Source organism: Oreochromis niloticus, linkage group LG1, assembly GCF_001858045.2.
Source record: "Oreochromis niloticus isolate F11D_XX linkage group LG1, O_niloticus_UMD_NMBU, whole genome shotgun sequence".
NCBI lineage: Eukaryota > Metazoa > Chordata > Actinopteri > Cichliformes > Cichlidae > Oreochromis > Oreochromis niloticus.
In genome coordinates this window covers 28,888,646-28,907,820 of record NC_031965.2, presented here as the reverse complement: position 1 = coordinate 28,907,820, position 19,175 = coordinate 28,888,646, and the positions used below count along the sequence as shown (strand labels likewise).

The following is a 19,175-nucleotide window of genomic DNA, read 5'->3' as shown; positions in this document are numbered from 1 at the left end:
TTCTCACATCTCCTTTTCTCCTTCCACTCTGGTAAATGAGACACTGACAGATTGGTGAGGTAAAAGGCCATAGATCAGGGTGGTACTAACGTCATAGCCTGATAGATGGATTCCACTCCGTATCTCATGGCAAACTCATCCACTATCTCCTGCGACACATCGTCAAAGTAGACCTTCCACGCCTCTTCCCCTTTCACCTGCGGGATCTTCACTACCCCGCTGTTCTTCACCTCGGTCAGATAGTGGAAAAGGTTCTGTGAGTGGCACGAGAGATAAGAGAGGAACAGGTTAGGGTGATGGAGCACGGTGTCATGACAGTTTTTTTGGGTGGTGCATGCCAGCTGATGAAAAACCTTATCATAGCTGTAACTGTCTTTATAAACATGATGCTTAGAACTGTTGCAATGATTAGTGGATTAGAGCAGCAACCTTTCCTAGTACCAGATCAAATGCTGATTACCTCATGTAAACAGGTGTACTGGCCATGAGGAGGAACCACGTTCTCCTCCCCTTTCATTTCCACGCTGATCTTGAGTCTGATGGCACCAGATACTGCAGATTTGTCAGTTCTTTTATCTGTAAAACATTACCGAGCTGGATTAGACATTTAGAATAACTTAAAATTATCAGGAGAGTAGATGGCAATATTTGTTCAATTTTAATTCCATACAAAACACAGGGTGCAATTTTTATTTTCTTTATTTTGAGCTATGCAGTGTGGTTATCGTGCACCAGATTGACTAGTATGGACTGGTAATTTGTTCTTTTTACTCTGCGCAGCTTTCTAAATTGCGGGCCATTGATTTTGACCATTTTTTTCTTCTCAATAGCAGATGGTGAAACAAGTTAAAGACCTAAAGCACATTAATCTCTACAAGTTTTGTTGCACACGGTAAAAAAAAAAAACGGATGAGAGGGAGAGAAAAAGAGCGAGAGCGTGAGATACAAGCTCAAGCCTGTAAGAAGTGACCTCACTCTGAAAAAGAACATCAAATTTAATAATGTCCATCACTTATAAATCTGTCCTTGACCACACTGCAAGGAAGAGACATACAGTGCTGTGAAAAAAAGCTTCCTCCCTTTGGAATTCCTTAGTTTTTTTTTTTTTGCATATTAGTCACACTTAAATTGTTCAGATCATCAAACAACTTATACTATTAGGCAAAGATAACCCAAGTAAATACAAAATTTAGTTTTTACATGATTATTTCATTTGTCAGGGGAAAAAGTTATTCAAACCTAGCTGGTGTTATGTGAAAAAGTAATTGCCCCCTAAACCTCCTACCTGGTTGTGCCACCTTTGGTAGCAAGAACTGCAATCAAGCATTTGTGATAAATGACAATGAGACTTTCACATCACCGGATGTGTTGCTTTTTTAGATCTTTTAGTCTACTTCACTTTGTCGGACAGGTTCTATTGGCATCATTTCTTGATTCAACAGGTCTAGCAATATTAAGCAATAATCAAACCTAAGTGTGGCTAGTGAAACTGAATTAAACTCTTTCCAAAAAAATGTGGTTAATCACAGTTAATTCATGATTTAACAATTACTTTTTCACACAGGGCCAGGTAGTTTTGAATAGCTTTTTCCCTTAATTAATAAAAATATATATATTTTAAAACTCCAGTCGTGTTTACTTGGATTATCATTTTGGAATGTTAAAATTTCTTTGACAATGTGAAACATGAAAGTGACAAATGTTAAAAAAATCAGGAACACTGTAAAACATTCAAAGACTAACATTATAATACATCTATGACATAATCTGACACAGAAACCTTGGCGAGAGGCCTTAATGACACTTATAATGACATACAATAACCATGTGGATTTAATTCTCCACTAGCAAATATCAACACTCAAAGACTACATGTGACAAATAAAGGAAACCGACCCCTACAGTAAGGAGATTGGGTGACTCTGTGGAGAGTAATTTGCAGGTACGGGCTGGGTTTATTTTTCACCTTAGAAAGAAGGGTCAGCGCAAATCAATACAAAGTTGTTTTCAGGTGATCTCTGTTATCCCAAGATGAAATATTTCTTTCCTCATGGGAGTGGTCTCTTCCAGAGAGACACTGGTCCCATCTGTAGGGCATGAAGGGTCACTCAGTGGTTTGATGAGCATGAAAATAATGAATGACGCTATGGCCTTTACAGTTGACAGATATCAAAACAGCTAAACATGAATGGAAGGATTTATTGGACATCACTCTCTTCCACCATCATCACCTCAGCACATGAGGGAAGCATGCATCATTCCCACAAAGTTAAAGAATTTACTTGGCACATCGAGTCCCACTGCATACTGGGATAATTCATGTTGGGGGGTCCACCTGACTCTACACATCCACATTCAGTGAAACACAGAACCAGAAGAATGATGGATTAGACACTGACAGGTCTGGTAGCTAATAACGCTGTGGGGGTTCTTTACAGACATTTAACTGGCACCCCTCTGTGCTCTCATATACAGTTCAACTGTTCTGTGTCAAAGCAGTGAAATTTTCCTCTGCAGTCAGTTGTTCAAGAGACAGACAAGTAAAAAATAATAACATCACAAAGGGACAGACACAAACGCAAAGGACCAGACTGAAGTGGATCTGAAGAGGCTTAGAGAGGAGAACAGCTGGAGGGGTGGACACCCACACCAGCAAAGGCCTGTTTAAACATTCACTGCGGACATTTAAAAAGGCATAGAGCAGCAGCAGTGGGAAGGGGTCACTATTACCACAAATTGCTTCCGTTTAGCTCGAGAGGCAAACAAAGACAACACCCGCCAGTCGTAATACTTCAGCAAAAGTGCGATCTTCCATTATGCTGCCATTCAACCTCATGCAACATCGTGAAACCAGTGATATATGAGAGCAGATACAGTGAAAGACAGCACATGGACAGTAATGGTGGCCACAGCTAAACCACATTATATCTCACAAGCAGTTAACAGCAACGTAACAGGAAAGCGAAGGGGGAAAACATCGAGCGGTTAAATGAGGCTGCGTTGCTGTCATACCGTGTGAACTTTGCAAAATGTGCAATGATCATAATAATGATTGCAACATATATATATATATTTATATATATTTTGGTAACGACTCTATATCCATACCCCTCAAACCTACCCCGCCACCCATCTTAATCCAAAACCCAATTTCAGTCAGGATCACATTAGTCAAAGAAAATTATTCCAACTATAGTAGTTTATATTCTGCACATGGCTCTGTTCTGAGACTTCGCTGCCCTTCAACATGCACACTTCGAAAGCCTGAGGCAGAAAGGGCACACCTCCTTGCTTGTCTACATGTATACAAAAAAGCCTGAGGCTGGGACAGCAGCAAGCAACGGCTTTCCCTACTAACATACAGAACGGAGCAAGCGTCAAACAAACAAGCCCAACACTGCATTAAAAGGGGAAGCCGGGTATGTATGTGCATCCTTTATTTAAATTTTTTAGTTATTTAGTTGGGGTTTTCTTTGGTATGGTCAATTGTGTTGGGGCAATATTACCATTTGAAAGTCTAACACTTTGATAAATGAATAAAAGTCAAAACCTGGGCATTGTATTCATGTTGTACATCACAAAAAGTAATTGAAGTTAAGATGTCATCACATTTTCAGATAACAGTAACGTACCTAGATTGTACCATACGTCCATCTCCCCACTGAGAGTGCGAACCTCGATGATGGTCTGGCCCAGGAAATCATCTGACTCGCGCTTGAAATGTTGCTTCACCCGTGATTTGATGTCATCGTCCTCATCCCACACACGCACCTTGATGCGGTCGGTAGCGTTATGACATTCACTGGAAGTTAGAGGTTGATTACGTCAGGTCAAAAAAACCAAAAAAACAACAGTAACATAAACACCAATAGTAGTAAAGGCATATTCAGTGGCAGCTCATCAGGTTGGGGTATTCAGCAGAGCGGAATGGCAGGCAAATGTACAATTGAAGCATAAATATAAGCTCAAATACACACATTCTTGCGAGCATTTTCTACATGGCATATGGAGAACAATTCTTGCCTAAGAATATTAGGTTTTTTTTAAATTAAATAATTTTTTTGTTGTGTTTCAGTGAGTGTAAACGCCTATCATGTCCATACTTTTGGAGAACGTCTCTCTGCCTGGCAGGAAGATTTACCTCAAGACACTGCATGACCTTTATTCTGTATCTCTAGTTTTACTTTTCCCCTACTACCTACTAAATGTATCAGAATAAAGCTGAACATTTCACCGGGATCACTGCTAAGCATTCATAGCAGTGATTATTTATTTGTGAGTTATAAGTTCCACTGTAAAATATTCACTGCATCCTCGCATATGTGCAGCTGACAGATGCTTCACAATAATGACGCTGCTAAACAGAACATCGTTGACCAAAGCACTTCTGGGGTCAAACTGTTCTCTGGAATTAAAACTGCGAGATTACATTTTGTTCTAATGACATCTTGGATGTGACGGCCAGAGAGAAAACAGTTCTGCAGTTTTTGGGGATTTTTTTTTTAGCTAATCCCTTTCTGGGGAAAGCACTGGCTGCTGCTGCCGCACTAGTCTGGGACTTTGCTCTCTGCCAAGTACACAGTAATGTATCGCTCTATTAATCTACATCCCTGTAGTAATAGGAAAGAGCTTTATTACAGCCACAACTGGAGTCTCATTACAGGTGTGGAATCTTGTTTGTGACTAGCTTAAAACACACAAACATTCAGAAAATCTCCAAAGGACACGAGTACAACCATATGCTAAGAAGTTATTATGATTATTATAAGTATATTTAATATCATGAGCACTAAGCAGTCCAAAACAGAATCATAAAAAAAACACTTTAATTTTACATGAAAAGAGGAACACATGAGTATTACAGGCAAAGACAGCAAAAAAAAAAAAAAAAACACCGGAAAATTTAGTGTTAGTAGAAATGAAAAATGCCATTAGCTGCTCTAAGTCAACATGAAAAACCCTCTGTGATCCTTTAACAGTACCCTATCTACAAACAGAGGATTATTAAAGCTAAACTGAAAAGAAAAAAGGAAAAGAAATAAATATGCACTACTTTGCTGAAGCTTTGTGGACTGGGGCCAAACTTGGGTCAAATTATATGCGCATGTAGTTTTTCTATTAGTTTTAACAGAGACACCTAGAAAGGCTAAATATCTAAATATCTGATTATTACAGGAATAATTAGTATTTACAAATCAGTTTGGGGTGCACTTACTATTATTACTTTTCACTGCAATAATCATGAGAAGCCATGTATCTGGTGTGCGAGGCATCACACAGCACTAGTGAAAAACTAATGTCATATACTATGTTTAAGCTTTGCAGCTACTAAGTGGAAGAAATCCACTTTCCTTTTTATACTTTAGTTTTTTTCAATTCTGGTACTCATCTAAATGAAAGATAGTTAATTAAGGTAAAGACGGCAAGCTTCCCACAGGGTTTATAAAAGACCCAGGTGTTTGTATTTTCTAAACTATCGATTTGGGAATAAAGCTTAGGTTCAAAATAGTTTCCTGAAAGCTGGTTTAAACTTTTTATTACAATTTACTTAGTTTTAGATCAGTGATATATTTTAACAGCTATATTTTTTGTGTGTGGACATAATTAGGAATATAAAGAATATTAACTGAAAGGAAGAGAGGTGACCAAAGCGATGCAATAAGACTACACTTATAACAACAAAATGCATTTTACTTTCACATCCACATCCTCCATCTATCATTATGGAACAAAGTCAGACTTACTAGAAAACCACTTCTTGATTCTTGTGTTTAAATGATTCAAGTTTAAAGTTTAAAGCTCTAATTTCCATCAATTTTCTTAACTTCTTATCCATTTCAGGATCACAGGGGTCCTGGAGCCTATCTCAGTTGTCATGGGGTGTTGTGGGAGGCATGGACAACCCCCCAGTGTATCAAAGAGCAAACTCTAATGGACATGATATGCTATCAGTTGATATTGGCCAGAATAAAAGTTCACTGTTTCAAGTGATGGTACTAATGCCATCTTTCATGGGCTATGATGGGAACCTGCCTTAACAAAAAAGTTGAACCACTGTTCTGATACTCATTGTTTCTGCTTGGGGCTTTGTATTTTGTCAAGCCAGCTAGCTAGCAGACCTAAGAGAATAGACTATATTAACAATAATAAGCAAAATGGAGAAAAATGATAAGTGCATGCAACTAAAGCAGTAAAGCTTTCATTCATTTCATTGTTGAATCAGCAGGGTTATGACCTGTGTGATTCGCCTTGATGAATGCCTGAGGCTGGTGTGTAACATGTCATAACACAGCTTTCAGGTAAGAGTCAGTAATAAAAAACAGGGGTGGGGGTGGGGGGGCTTGTTAAGATGTCTTAAGACTTCCCTTGAACAGATCATTCTTAATCTCACTGAGTATTATCTGGTCAGGCAGAGGTCAAATTTATCAAGAGAACTCACAAGTTAAACTTCTCATCCCAGACTGGATTGAGGTTTCCAAAGATGGTCTTCGTCCTGCGTTTGGTCTTGCCCACCTGGACGGTTACATAAGGGTCGCTGGAGCCCGTTTTATCCTTGGCCTGTAAACCCTGCGCACTCATAACTGGAGACAAGAGATAACTGGAAATCAGTGGAGGGTCATTTAAGTACTACAAGCTGTAAATATGACATAGTTTTGAATGTTTGACTTCTCTGGCATAAATAGCACTGCTTAAATATGCCCTCTGAAGCAGCATTGTATTTAGCATGGTGTGTTTCTAAAACAGTTTTTTAAGTTATCACTCAAATTAAGCATTTAATATGTCATTCTTTTAGGTTTTTAAGTCCTTTGAGCACTAAGAACCTGCTTCAGAGTGTGCCTGAGAAGCTGCACGTTTCTCACACCCCGACTAAAGAAATTGCTTGTTTTGCCACACTCAGCCTGCAATAGCCAATGCAACAAAGCAGCTCTCTGGCTCCTTGACAACAGCCATTATTCATTGTTTTTTGTATGTGTTGTCTATGGATTATCCCTTCCTACGTCTAGGCTATATGAGGTTTCCACCTCTGTGTTTATGCCCACTGCTGAGTTTCAGAGAAAACTCATTGATTCTGAATCTCACTTCCACACACAGAGGAAGGTGCAGAGGAGAGACAGTAGTATTTCACCATGCCATAAAAGGGAAAAAGGACACTGCAGCATTAAATATGCATAAGTGACAGTCTAAATAATTCAGGGTACATATATATCCTTCAGCTCAATGCTGACAGGAGCTGGTGGGCAGGCTAGAAAGGTTTGGGGAGTCACGGCCTGCATGCCTGCTCTGGGGGTACTCAGAATTCAGGGCATGCTGTAGTAAAGGAGAGGTCTGAGAAACTGACATATGCTTAAAGGGGTCACATGTATGCTTAAGATAAAGCACTTGTTAAAATTACCCAATGGCAAGTAAACCCGCTGCCCTCACACCTTTTTATATAAGAATTCAATCCCAGACATGACATGCTGCTATTATAAAACATTTTTTTTACATCATAAGCAGCGTTTTAAATTCGCCACTCGCCGTGTTCAATTTTTGCACAATTACTTCTGTACATTTCCCAAACAATAACAAATGGACTGCAAATCCCTCTGATGGAAGACTGCCATAAAAGAGAGTGTCACTACCCTCATCTGAACACTTCTAATATCTTAGCTCTGTCTGTGAAAGCCAGCTTCTGATTTCTTGCTACTTCCCTCTGTTAAACAGAATAAACCAGAGCCAAATTAGGTGTTTCACAGCATTCACAGCATTTTAACCCACAACAAAATCTGTTTATAAAACTTAAATTCTATTGAATCCTGTCTGTGAATCCCATGTGGCTGTCTGGTTTTAAATTTTCTCGAGTATACACAAAAACTAATTTAAACCTAGTTTGTATTTCCGCTTTTTATGCACACTCCTGTTTAACAGTAAAAATGAGAAATTACTCTGAGAATTGTTACATTTCACGAGAATTTAATCATCTCAGAAACCAATTAATTGTTGTGAAGCTCTTCAATAGAGAAATACGATTAATTCATTCCCATACTGCCTGCTTGACTAACACTGAAGCATAAAATGCTGTGTTTTTAGTATGAGGAACTGATACCGAACAGAGGAGCCTGGTTGCATATTTGCCTCATAAGAAACATCATCTCAAAACAACATTGCTATGAAATAATATAAGAAATATGGATAAAGATGGATAACTTGTTTGAAAAAGGGTGCTTCAGACTTTCAAATGTAAAATTAGTTTATGGGTGGCAAAGGTTCAAATTTACTGTGCACATTCAACAAACACAGAACACCCCATGCTCACTGTCTGTGCTGCACAGTTAATCCCAGTCTGTTTTTATCTAATGACTGATAGAATAAATAAATAAAATCGTATTGCCTACATTCTAAAATGGAGTATTCGATAATTCCCCCGGAAAATCAACTGAGGTAACCATGGGTCTCTGTCACGTCTCTTTCACTCTTATTTTTTCTCCTTTTCTGCTCTCCCAGTCCTCTGCCTGTTTTTCCCTACATCTCCATTTGTCGCCTCACCTTCTCTGTTGCCATTTCTCTCTGCTATATTGACACTGTGAGAAATGCAAGGTGGGCAATAAATGAGCTGGACCTGGCACAGTTGCCTCAGAGATGGATCGCTGTCCGCGGCCACATTACAAATATAACTTTCTGACCTTCTTTCAGAAGCCAGTCAACATACATGGGAGAAATGTTTAATCCCGGAAATTAGATGCATGTCCCAGATTTACTCTGCAGAGCGATATAAACCTTAACATGGTCATCTAGAACTATCTTCAGAGAAGAATAGGAAGTCCTATACTGAAAATATTTTAACAGCAGATCTTTATATTTCATGCTTATGGCTTTATTTCTTTTTTTTTATGTGTTTGTGTGTTGCAGCACAGACCATATAAACAACAAAACACAGCTGAGGTTTTACAATCAAAGAGGCAAAGACGCCCACAATTAAATGTGAACAAAAAAATGTTTAGTTCAGCTGGTTAGTTTTGTTTAACAAAAGAAACAAAAAACAGGAAGTTAGGTAAGAAAATAAACAAAACTGGATCATATTAATTTTGCATTTAGGACACCAAAAAGGAGAAAGTGTTCAGTCTGACACACCTAACTACTATGCAACCTGTGGAACTGATAATCCACCCCCCGAGCCCTGATCCTCGATCCCCTACACCTTACCCCACCACCTCAGCAGAATAAATGCTTTCCATCTGAATATGTAGTAAAATGCTGTCAAATCGCACTCCGAGGCAAGACATTTTTGACTGGCATATCTGAGAAAGCTTGAGGTGCTGCTTTTGGGGGGTCTCATTTTCAAAGTATATTCTGCAAAGTTGTGTCAGTATAGCTGTAAAAACGATCACCATGGCCGTGAAAAAGACATAAAGCTCTCTTTCAGTTGCAGAAATTACTGTTCAACTGTAATAATAAGTCATTATAGCCTCTTTATTACAACATCTCTGATGCTTTGTACTTAATGTGCCATCATTTAACATTTGGGAAGCATCATGGCAAACCTGATAACTTTTTCTTGTTTTTATTAGCACTAGATACAAAAATCAAGCATTATCAAAAATACATAGCTTCCTTTCGTGCTACACAAATCAATTAGACAGTGGATGATTGCAAGAATTCTTTCGCAGTCATCTACAAGATGACCGGAAAAATAATTTATTATATTATTTCCAGTAATAACCCTCATGGTATTAAAAGCAAATTATCTCTCCTCAAACTACCAAATCAATTTCTCTTTCTGCAGATGAATAAATATGTGTTTCTGCTTGTGGTCTGGTGTCAGAGAGATTATTAATGAGATGAAACTCGTTAAAATAACATTGCTTGTCATTTGAGAAGGCCTCTGACAGTTTTGTTGAATTGCTTTTTGAGTCAAGGGTCACTCATAGCAGACATTACTGACTGAGAAGCAATTATCAGTCATCTGCTAACTGATGACTAATGTGTAAATGAGAGGGAATTAAAAAAAAATCCATATCATTGCTGGTATGCTATGACCCATTTTTGATACTTTCATGGACGATGAACTTTCTGGTATGATGAGAAATTGGGCTAACCTGTTATGCTGATTTTGGCTGACCACTTAGAGGTCCCTTCCAACACAGCCTGCTTGGCTGTTTTCAGATGGCTGCTGAAGTCCTCTTTGGAAATGTGGAACATCTCCTGGATCACTTCAAATACTTCAGGGCGGTTCTTCTCCCTTATCTTCATGCGTTCCTTCATAGCCATGATGATATTCTGGGTTTTATCTTCTGCCCCATGCTTGGAGCTCTTCTCCACTGCCCCTGGAAAAAAAAATACTAAGTAGTTTGTATACTCTATGTATAATATTGAGCACTAGGCTTGCTACAGTCACACTATGGAAAACAATGGCTGGAGTCTGTGGCATGAGCAGTCGGTCACCATCTGCAAAGCAGTTTTGGTTCGTCAAGAAGTTAAAATGGTAATAGGATACAGTCGGTCTGCCCTCAGTTTGCAATTGAATGGGGTCAAGTTAGCAATTATATGCTATCTGCTTATGATAAGATGGCAATTAACTGCAGTAAATGAGCAAAAATTGCAATTTTTTTGCCATCTACATCCACAAAGTTGAGCCAAATCCCTTACTGCAAAGACACATGTCACGGACGAGTTTCATTCATTGGCTCAGATTGATTGCAATGTGTTGGCAATACATCAGTGTTTAGAAATTAGACTGCAATTATTTACATTCAGTCTGAGCCCATTTGTTGAAAGACAGGCTGCCTCCCACAAGACAACTTGTCCAATTACGTTGCAAAAGTGGTTGATAGCTGGTCGCACAGCAACTTCCAATCATTTGCTGAATATGAAAAAACTCAATGCAATTGCTGGGCAATCATCAGTTTTTCTCTAGTTGCAAAGACGCTGCTACCCTATTTTTACTCTAGTGTGACTGAGCCATTAGAATCTTCTCTAAAATCAGCATCTCTAAGTGTGCATGAAGAGTAAAGTTTGCACGTTTGATTCTGAGCATTTATGGCAAAGCCAAATCAGTAATTTATATAATAACGATGGAGTGTGTGTGCGCGCGCATGCACATGTGTGTGCATGATTTTTATGTGTCTGCAAGACAAAAGAGGAAGTTGTACCGGTTAATTTTCTATATCTGATCCCAGTATCACACTGCATATCAGCAGCGCATTCATGTGCAGATGAATGTGATAAAGATGAATCACGGTTTGAACTATAAAACACTGTTATGCTAGTATGAACGTGTTATAAAACATTGAGTTTTGTAACAGGCGGGGTGTAGCTAATCCACTTAGAGTGAGTGAGGATTGCCGTGCGGATCATCCTGGAGCTTCCATGTCACATTGTTCAAATTAGTCTACACGGTCACAACAGGGCTGTTGCTGATTGAAAAACCTGACTGGAGATTGTAATGAGTGCCAGTGACTGACAGAGCACTGTAAATGTACCATGTAGCTATGAGTACAAGGACATATGTAATATGCATTTAACAAAACCTTTTAACACCATTCACTAATACTTTAGGCTTTCAGCTTACTGGTGATATTTAGAAAACTGGGGAGAGAAAATAATTAAACCAAAAATAATGTGTGCACTGACCAGATTTCCAGAAGAAATATGTTTTTGGTTGCTGCACACTGTAGTAATTAATCTACTCCTTGTTTATTAGCCAAAAAACATTTGAATCATGTTAATTATGAATGATAAATCAACAAACACCCATGAGCAAGCATACTAAAAACGCCAAGATATGTTGCATTAATGAATTATTGAATGTAAAATACAAAGCAGCTTAGTGTCAGTATATAAACGAATGTACTTCCTTACTTTGTAAACAATCTGCATTGAGCAGGTCCTGGCACTTCTCATGGCATTTAACCCCACACTCAGAGCAGCGCATCCCCTGCCGGGCGATGCCCCACAACAGACCCTCACACTCATGGCAGTAGGTGGGTGCAGTTGCTGTCCACACCTCGAAATTATGGGGTGTTGTGGATGAAATTGGGTAGATCAGTGCCTGCAGAGTTTTCTTGAAGACGTGTAGTTTCTGAAAGAAAGAACAAAAGAAAGAAAGAAGGGGAATTTTTAAAAATCAGAGAAATAATAATAAGGTATAAAGACAATGATGGAAAAGATGTGGGGCTGAGCGGAACGAAAGAGATGCTGCTGCTGTTGTTAAACTCTCGTGGCACTATAGGCCTGAGAAAATGAGATTTCATAACAACTTCAAAAGTTAATAAAAACAAGTTTGTACTCAAATTGCTTTTCAGGTGTTCCCTACAACTTTAGATCAGTACTAAAGGAAGAGTAATACTTTTGCAACTGCTGTGGGAACGCAACTGTCTGAAATTATAAAAACGTCTGAGTAAAAATTTTGAAGTTTAACTGAAGCACAGCCTCACTGGATTTGATTCAAACTAAGGTGCATTCAAGGCTGGGTGAGATTTACAACACGTGTCTGCATTAATCTTGGCAATTACATAACTTGACTAAAAAGCACTCTCATTTGGTACTGCAGCAATTTTTTAGTTTCTTTTTTCTTGGAAAAAGTTCCTTCCCTTGTTACTTGATTATCAATGGAGAAGTCAGCTATAATAAATCAGCCTTAGATCTCATTAAGCTTAGATTAACAGCATCCTTAGCCCACAGGCCTTGTTTCCATTGAGTTTTTTCCTGGCTAAAGTGTTTCTAAACCAAATACTAAATTCTACAAGACACCTGCCTGGACTGATTGGTGTGTAACAGAAGCCTCTTCAAATTGAATGCTTTACTGCAGCAGCCTTGCTATGCACAAGGACTAGAAAACTAGCAAGGCCTTGCCAATTTTTGAAGGCAGAATCAATGAACGCTGTAAATAAGGTTCTTAAAAGTGAGCATTATCCAGATTGAGAGGGAGAGAGAGAGCGAGACAGAGAAAGAGAGGGAACGAGAGAGAGAGAGAAAGAGTATGAGATGTATTGCAGTTAAATAAATCTTCAAGAGGTACTTGTTCACCACCTCTACTGAGCTCCACTCCTCACCCCTTCTTCTCCACCCCTCCCTCTGCTGTCAGCCTCCAGCGTGTTGACAATGTGCTTTAACACCTGAATGGTAGCTCTGCACTTTACCGAGACTGCTGCACTGCCTGCTGACACACATCCAGCCGGAAACACACACACACACACTTGCTGAGATGATTAAATGACACCAGATGACAGGACAACACGGCTATCTAACATTGTGAAACTTTGCTGATACAACACAGAGGCTGCTGAACCCTGGAGGACCTCTAATGAAACACAGTTGGAGACAGAGAGATTTCCCTTTTAATCTGAGAACGATGAGATGAAGCAGATGTCTGAGATTTATCCACGACCTATGCACAGCCTCCACTATGGCCACACCCAGAAGGCTGCTCTTCGCTAAATTTAATACTGAACTGCCTAATACTGACAGAGCCCGCAGGATATGAGTGAATCAAAATTTCTTTCAGAGACATCTCACTAACGGTTTTTCTCAGTGAACCGACTTAGCTGGTAAATAATTGATTTATTTTTCTAATTTAACCACCGAGCAAATACTTTGAGTCGCAGTGAAAATGTGCAAAACTCAGTTTGTCTGTTTCTTTGGCCGTTACACAAGTAATATTTAATTACTGGTTCCACTATCATTCTCTGTTCCTTCCTCTGCCGTCTCCTCACTCATTCCTGACACCACACATCACACAGTGCAGCAGATGTGAGCAGAGTGTTGCATGTGTGAGTCCCAAGTGTTAAACTGTGAGGTAACCCTGGTGATTTTGTGCAAGACACTACTAGGATTGACTGGCAGCCTGTGCCTGTGCCTGAGAGCAACATGACAGAGAGGAATCTAATCTCAGCTCCTCCTTTCACCCCTCCTTTTCAATTTCACCACCTATTGTCCTTGTCAACCACTTCATTGACACAGCCATCCTGCTCATGCTGTTCCAGCCTTCTACATCGCTAATCTCTTGCACTAACCAGTCTACTGTCTCCCCTCTAACAAGGCTTTTTATTTGTTTTAAGCACGAATACATTTTAGAAAATTGCAAGCATTTTAAAGTTTATGTCAGGCTAGATTTGAAAAACTGCATAAAATCATTTGGATCAAAAACACAAGCAAGCATTTTAAAATCAATAGAGCATATTTTGCCGCTAACGACCTCCCTGATTATATCTGAACTGACTTAAAGCAACACATCACATCTCATTTCCAGGCACTCTTTGAAACGCGTCAGATCGTAGCTTCCTTCCTCCTTTGTAAAAGTCCCTGCCTTGTCTCAGCAGGTAAGCATGGCCTCACTTTATGTTGACAGTCACCGTTAAAAGGCTTGAGTGCTGCGATCACATGCAGCTCAGAACATTGAGCGGACACACAGGCAGTTAGCCGGCCCACACATAATGTTTTTTTTCTGCTCTAAAAAGCAGATGCATGGGAAACATGACACAGAAAGAAACAGCATAGGCAGATAGGGAAGTCTATATGTTCTTAAAATTAAATGAGGCCCAATAAATTGTATTGAGTTAAAAAAGAACAACTGGAGGGCGTAGTCTGGAGAAACAATGAGAGGATGGAAGAAGTAAGCACTATAAGTAGACTGAAACATTTCTCCAGGGAAGGCAGTTTGTTCACCACGGCTGCCTGCGCAGTGACATCACAGCCACGGGGTCAAAATGACAAATCCCTTTTTGACCTGATCTTCTCTCATTCTCTCCTAATTCCTGTCAATTTCCCACCCTTCCTTTACTAGTCCATTCTCCTCACTTAAATACCATATGGTTGTTTACTGAGTGCTCTCAGAGTTCTCACAGGGAAGCACTCTCCTGGACTTAATGCAGCAGATAAAACTCTGACATCTGTTCGTCCTACTTACGAAGACCACACAATCTACAGTTCTGCTCAGAAGTCAGCTCCCCCTGACCAATATTAAGACCAGTTTGCTCCTAATCAGCATACAGCTATACAGCCTAAAGTCTTCACACCACAGCACAAAGTTATTCAAGAATCAGCTCTCTGTACACCAATTAAGATGCTGCATCATTCACATCATTTCTCCTTCATCTAGGTCATGAGTTGTTCATCCCTAAAGCTCCTTTAAAACGATCCATGGTTATTAGTAAGCAATCAAGACCCCTGTCACCATAGGGAAACCGGCCATGTGGACCAAGAGGAACAAGTCAAGCATGTGAAACTTATGAGCGACACAAGCATGTACACAATCAGTGTGCACGAACTGAGAGCTGCACTTAGGACCTTTTGAAAAGATGAAATCTTTGAGCAATATGTATACAGAGCGTATTTGAATCCAGTAATCTTGTAGGCTTAGGCATCCCCTTGTTGCACATCAACGGATGTGAAATTGTCTGCTTGTTTGTTTCGCTGAGAAGCTGCTTTCTCCTGCTGTTTGCCTCCTGTTACGCCGTCTTCCCTCTGGGAGGGAAGAATTGCAATCCATTAATGCAGAGAGAGCTTTAGAGGTCACAAAAGTGTCTCACACCATCAACTGAGACATTCTGCCCTTTCTTTAGATCTCAGTCATCCTCAATATGCAGTGCTCATTATTAATAGTCAAAATAAAATAGTAGGACCACTGCTTAATTTCTGAACTTGGCCACATTAACTAATGTATGGAGGGTATCAGAATAAAGAGTAGCTGGTCACAAAGACCAATTCTTTAAACTGAAGCTGTCTATTTGTAGACAGACAGACCAGCAGACAGGCAGATCACAGTATGCTATATGTACAAGTAAGAAGTAAAGTGGCCTAGTAATGGAATCCTCACATTTTGGAACTCCGTGTTCCCGCCGACATGACCCAGGACCCTGAAGTACAATGGCTGCAGCACACAGCACAGCTCTAAAAGTTTATAAGCATTTCAGTACCAGCCTTTCCAAATACAGCCCCCCCAAAATAATCAGAAGGTGGATCCAGCACCCTTTGTCCCTGTAAAGCCTTCCATGTTCCATTAATAGTACATAATAGCCACACACCACAATAACCACATAATGACTTCCATGTACTCACCAGTTCCTCGTTATTCAGGGTGGACCTGTTCACCAGAGCGAACGAGATGCCTGCCTTTCGAGCAGTTAGGGTCTGATGGAAGAAGAGGAGGATAAAAAAGAGATGAATTCACCAACCCATTTTACCTATCTGGACTTTTATGCAGTAATTTGGGGGGATTTACACAAAGGAGTAAATATTTAATTAAATGTAGAAAAGATTGACTACCACACACAGATTTACTTTAGTAGTTTAATTGAATATTTGAAAACATTTTTTTAAACAGAGAATATTGCTTTAACACAGGGGAAAAGAAAGCAAGCTTACCAAAGCCTGTAATATCCAAGAGATCATGAATAAAGAATGAAAGAAAGAACGAGAGAAACTGAATTAGACAAAGAGTAGGAGGGGGAACAGTGAAAGCACAAACAGCAGAGGAACTGAATTTCTAATCCATAGTGAGAGCATAGGTGCTTCAACTGCCATGCAGGACTGCTGCTTAGGGCACACAGCTCTAGAAAGATTCAACTATTTATCAAGAGAGATTAAACAGCGGTTGCATGATTCTTTATCCATTCATGCACTAGAAGTAACTAAACTGCAGTCATGCTTGACATTTATATTCAGTTTTCTGTTGGATGAAGCTTTGATCATATTTTCTGCTGTCTGCTCTGCACATTAGTTTGACACAAACAGAGAAACACATGACACACACACACACATACACACACTCACGTATGAGTGAAGCCAGCTGTACTGCACAACACCGACTCACACTCAGGCACACGCACGCACACATCTGCCCAGACAGTCGCAAACTTATGTGAACAAAAACCAATAGACACCCACACAAGGCACTCTCACAAACACTGAGTAACACACACACATTCACACTAATACACACATTTACTTAAATTAGCTGTCATAGTAATATCCACTGAGTTTGGGTGAGCAGAGACTGATAAACATTTATCCCATACTGAGGAAAATTACATAACAGAGGAATGCAGACATGGACAGCTGACAATATTGGATCAGTCTTTACCACGACCCTCTTGTCTGTACAGCCCAGCTATGGTAAAGATCCATGGAAGCCATGGAGAATGTAGGAAGGAACGTGACCTCTACATGAACCGTGAGTGTTGATGTAAGTTTATCAACATGCACCAGCACTGGTGAGGTTGCTGCGGGCAATACAAGAGACCCTGTGACCAGATGTTATCTATTCAGCTACAATATAGCATTCAGTGCTTTGTGAATCAATCTTCAACTTTTGTTGTTGTTGTTTTTGTTTTTGCATCCCGCCATAATGTGGGGGAACTTTGCTGTCCGTTCCAATCAAACGCTGTTGCTGCCCTGAAGCAATCGCACAGCAAATGGGGGACATCGACAAAGGAGAGGCAATGAAAGGGGACCAATTAGTTTGCTGACTACTGACTTCATCCCATGTGTAAAAGGCTTGCTCAGTGTCACTTTTACATGATTTAAAAGCCTCACACAGTTAAATCAGAAGTCAATGAAGTCTATCGGATATATTTTTGGGCTGAGTTGTCAACATTTCAAGTTAAATACAATTTTTCAACACCTGCCGAGCAACAGAAAAAGCAAGAAAAATGGCGAACATCGGCGAGGCTGAAATCTGACAACTCACTGAAAAATATTACCCATAGCTGTTATGGGTCTTTGTAGGAATGGCAAATATACACCAAAATCCAGAAGAAAATTTAAAAAACGACAACCCATACTTACCAAGACATTGTTGGTTATTAATTTCATGAGAGATATGGACAAATACAGCATCAACTCATGTTGTTCACCGTGATATAAACATTCATCAGCATCTATGTGCATGACATCAAGTTGCATTATCATTTACACAAAACTCATTTTGTAATATTTCAAAATAAAACCAATCAAGGAAGGGCATTCGACTTAACGAGTATACCAAGCAGTTTGTTTAAAGATCTGATTTGTGTTAATATTTGTATGGCTTTGGCTAAAAAAACATGAAGATGAGACAAAAACACATACAAGACAGACATAGTGTGCAGTACATAGTGGACAAACAGTTATAAACACACATGAATACTACTGGCATCACAACAGACTGTTGTCTTTCAGACAGACTAACCATGTGGCACAGTGCTAAAGTGGACTTGTTTGCAACATGCCTCTCTGCGGGATATCTTATGACACATTATGTTGCAATAAAAGCAAATGGTGGAGCATCATAGTGATGCAATGTCTTAAACACTCTCTCCAGGCTAATTAATTAAGTGACAGAGTTATGGCTAAGGTTAGATTTTAAATACCCACAAGGCACTGCTCTAAACAGAATAGCCAGAGATTTAGGTGTTTGCTTTTATTACCCATCACCTTTTTATTGGCTTAGTTTTACCACAGTGAACGTCTAAGTGACACGTAAATTTATTTTGAATAAAATGTCTGTATAGTTGGCTCATTTTTAATTACAACAATCATAAGCTATAAGAACTTAAAATGCAAACCTGACACAGTCAGATTTTAATGACAAATTCTTGGAGGTTGTTATATACAGGATAGTACAGGACAATGATGAGAAACAAACAGTGCCACTTTGAAACACTGTAACAGTATTTTTGTCTACTACAGGGGACCGCTGCTCATACTTACACAGAGCAGGATTCCACTACTGTGTTAAAACATGGGGTCACTTAGATAGATTTGACATAAATCACACATAACCTTGTTGAGGCAGATGACTCACCAGGTCTCGGACAAGAGGCACTGTCCTCTTGCGACGTAAATCTGGCATGCTGTCAATACCATAAAGAATACTGCCAGCCCTGGAGAAGCAGACAGATTTAAGGTGTATTAATATCATAATAATGCCATGCTGTGGGAGACATTACTACAGTGAAAGGGGGGCCTTGATTTACACAACTGTCAAACCCCATGGATCATGCCTCCTTCTGAACCTGTCTTACACCCTTCCACTTTGCTTGTTGTGAACAAACACTAGTAATAGAAATAATCCCTCTAACCCCCTGCAGTACCCATAACCTCCCCTTCTTCCATGGTATCTATTTTTTTCTATGACATACCAGGGCTGATGGCTATTACTGATACATATTATACTTCTTATTATTAATTTGTATACAATTAATACATGTTGAGTGTGA

General features: G+C 39.5%; 1 protein-coding gene across 5 annotated transcripts in view; it reads right to left on the bottom strand.

The window, feature by feature from the left end:
* unc13c (unc-13 homolog C (C. elegans)) overlaps nt 1-19,175 on the bottom strand; it is a 105,340-nt gene that overhangs the window by 65,029 nt on the left and 21,136 nt on the right. For 2 of the 5 annotated variants that reach the window (XM_019358000.2, XM_019358018.2), the window contains exons 5-13: nt 18,761-18,839; nt 16,342-16,347; nt 16,036-16,107; nt 11,839-12,058; nt 10,077-10,304; nt 6,440-6,581; nt 3,633-3,802; nt 461-576; nt 91-254 (exon numbers count right to left, since the gene is read on the bottom strand). In XM_019358000.2, coding sequence (XP_019213545.1) covers nt 91-254; nt 461-576; nt 3,633-3,802; nt 6,440-6,581; nt 10,077-10,304; nt 11,839-12,058; nt 16,036-16,107; nt 16,342-16,347; nt 18,761-18,839 — 1,197 coding nt within the window. The remainder of the gene's footprint in view (nt 1-90; nt 255-460; nt 577-3,632; nt 3,803-6,439; nt 6,582-10,076; nt 10,305-11,838; nt 12,059-16,035; nt 16,108-16,341; nt 16,348-18,760; nt 18,840-19,175) is intronic. The other 3 variants (XM_019358013.2, XM_019358023.2, XM_019358017.2) reach the window with 2 other exon arrangements.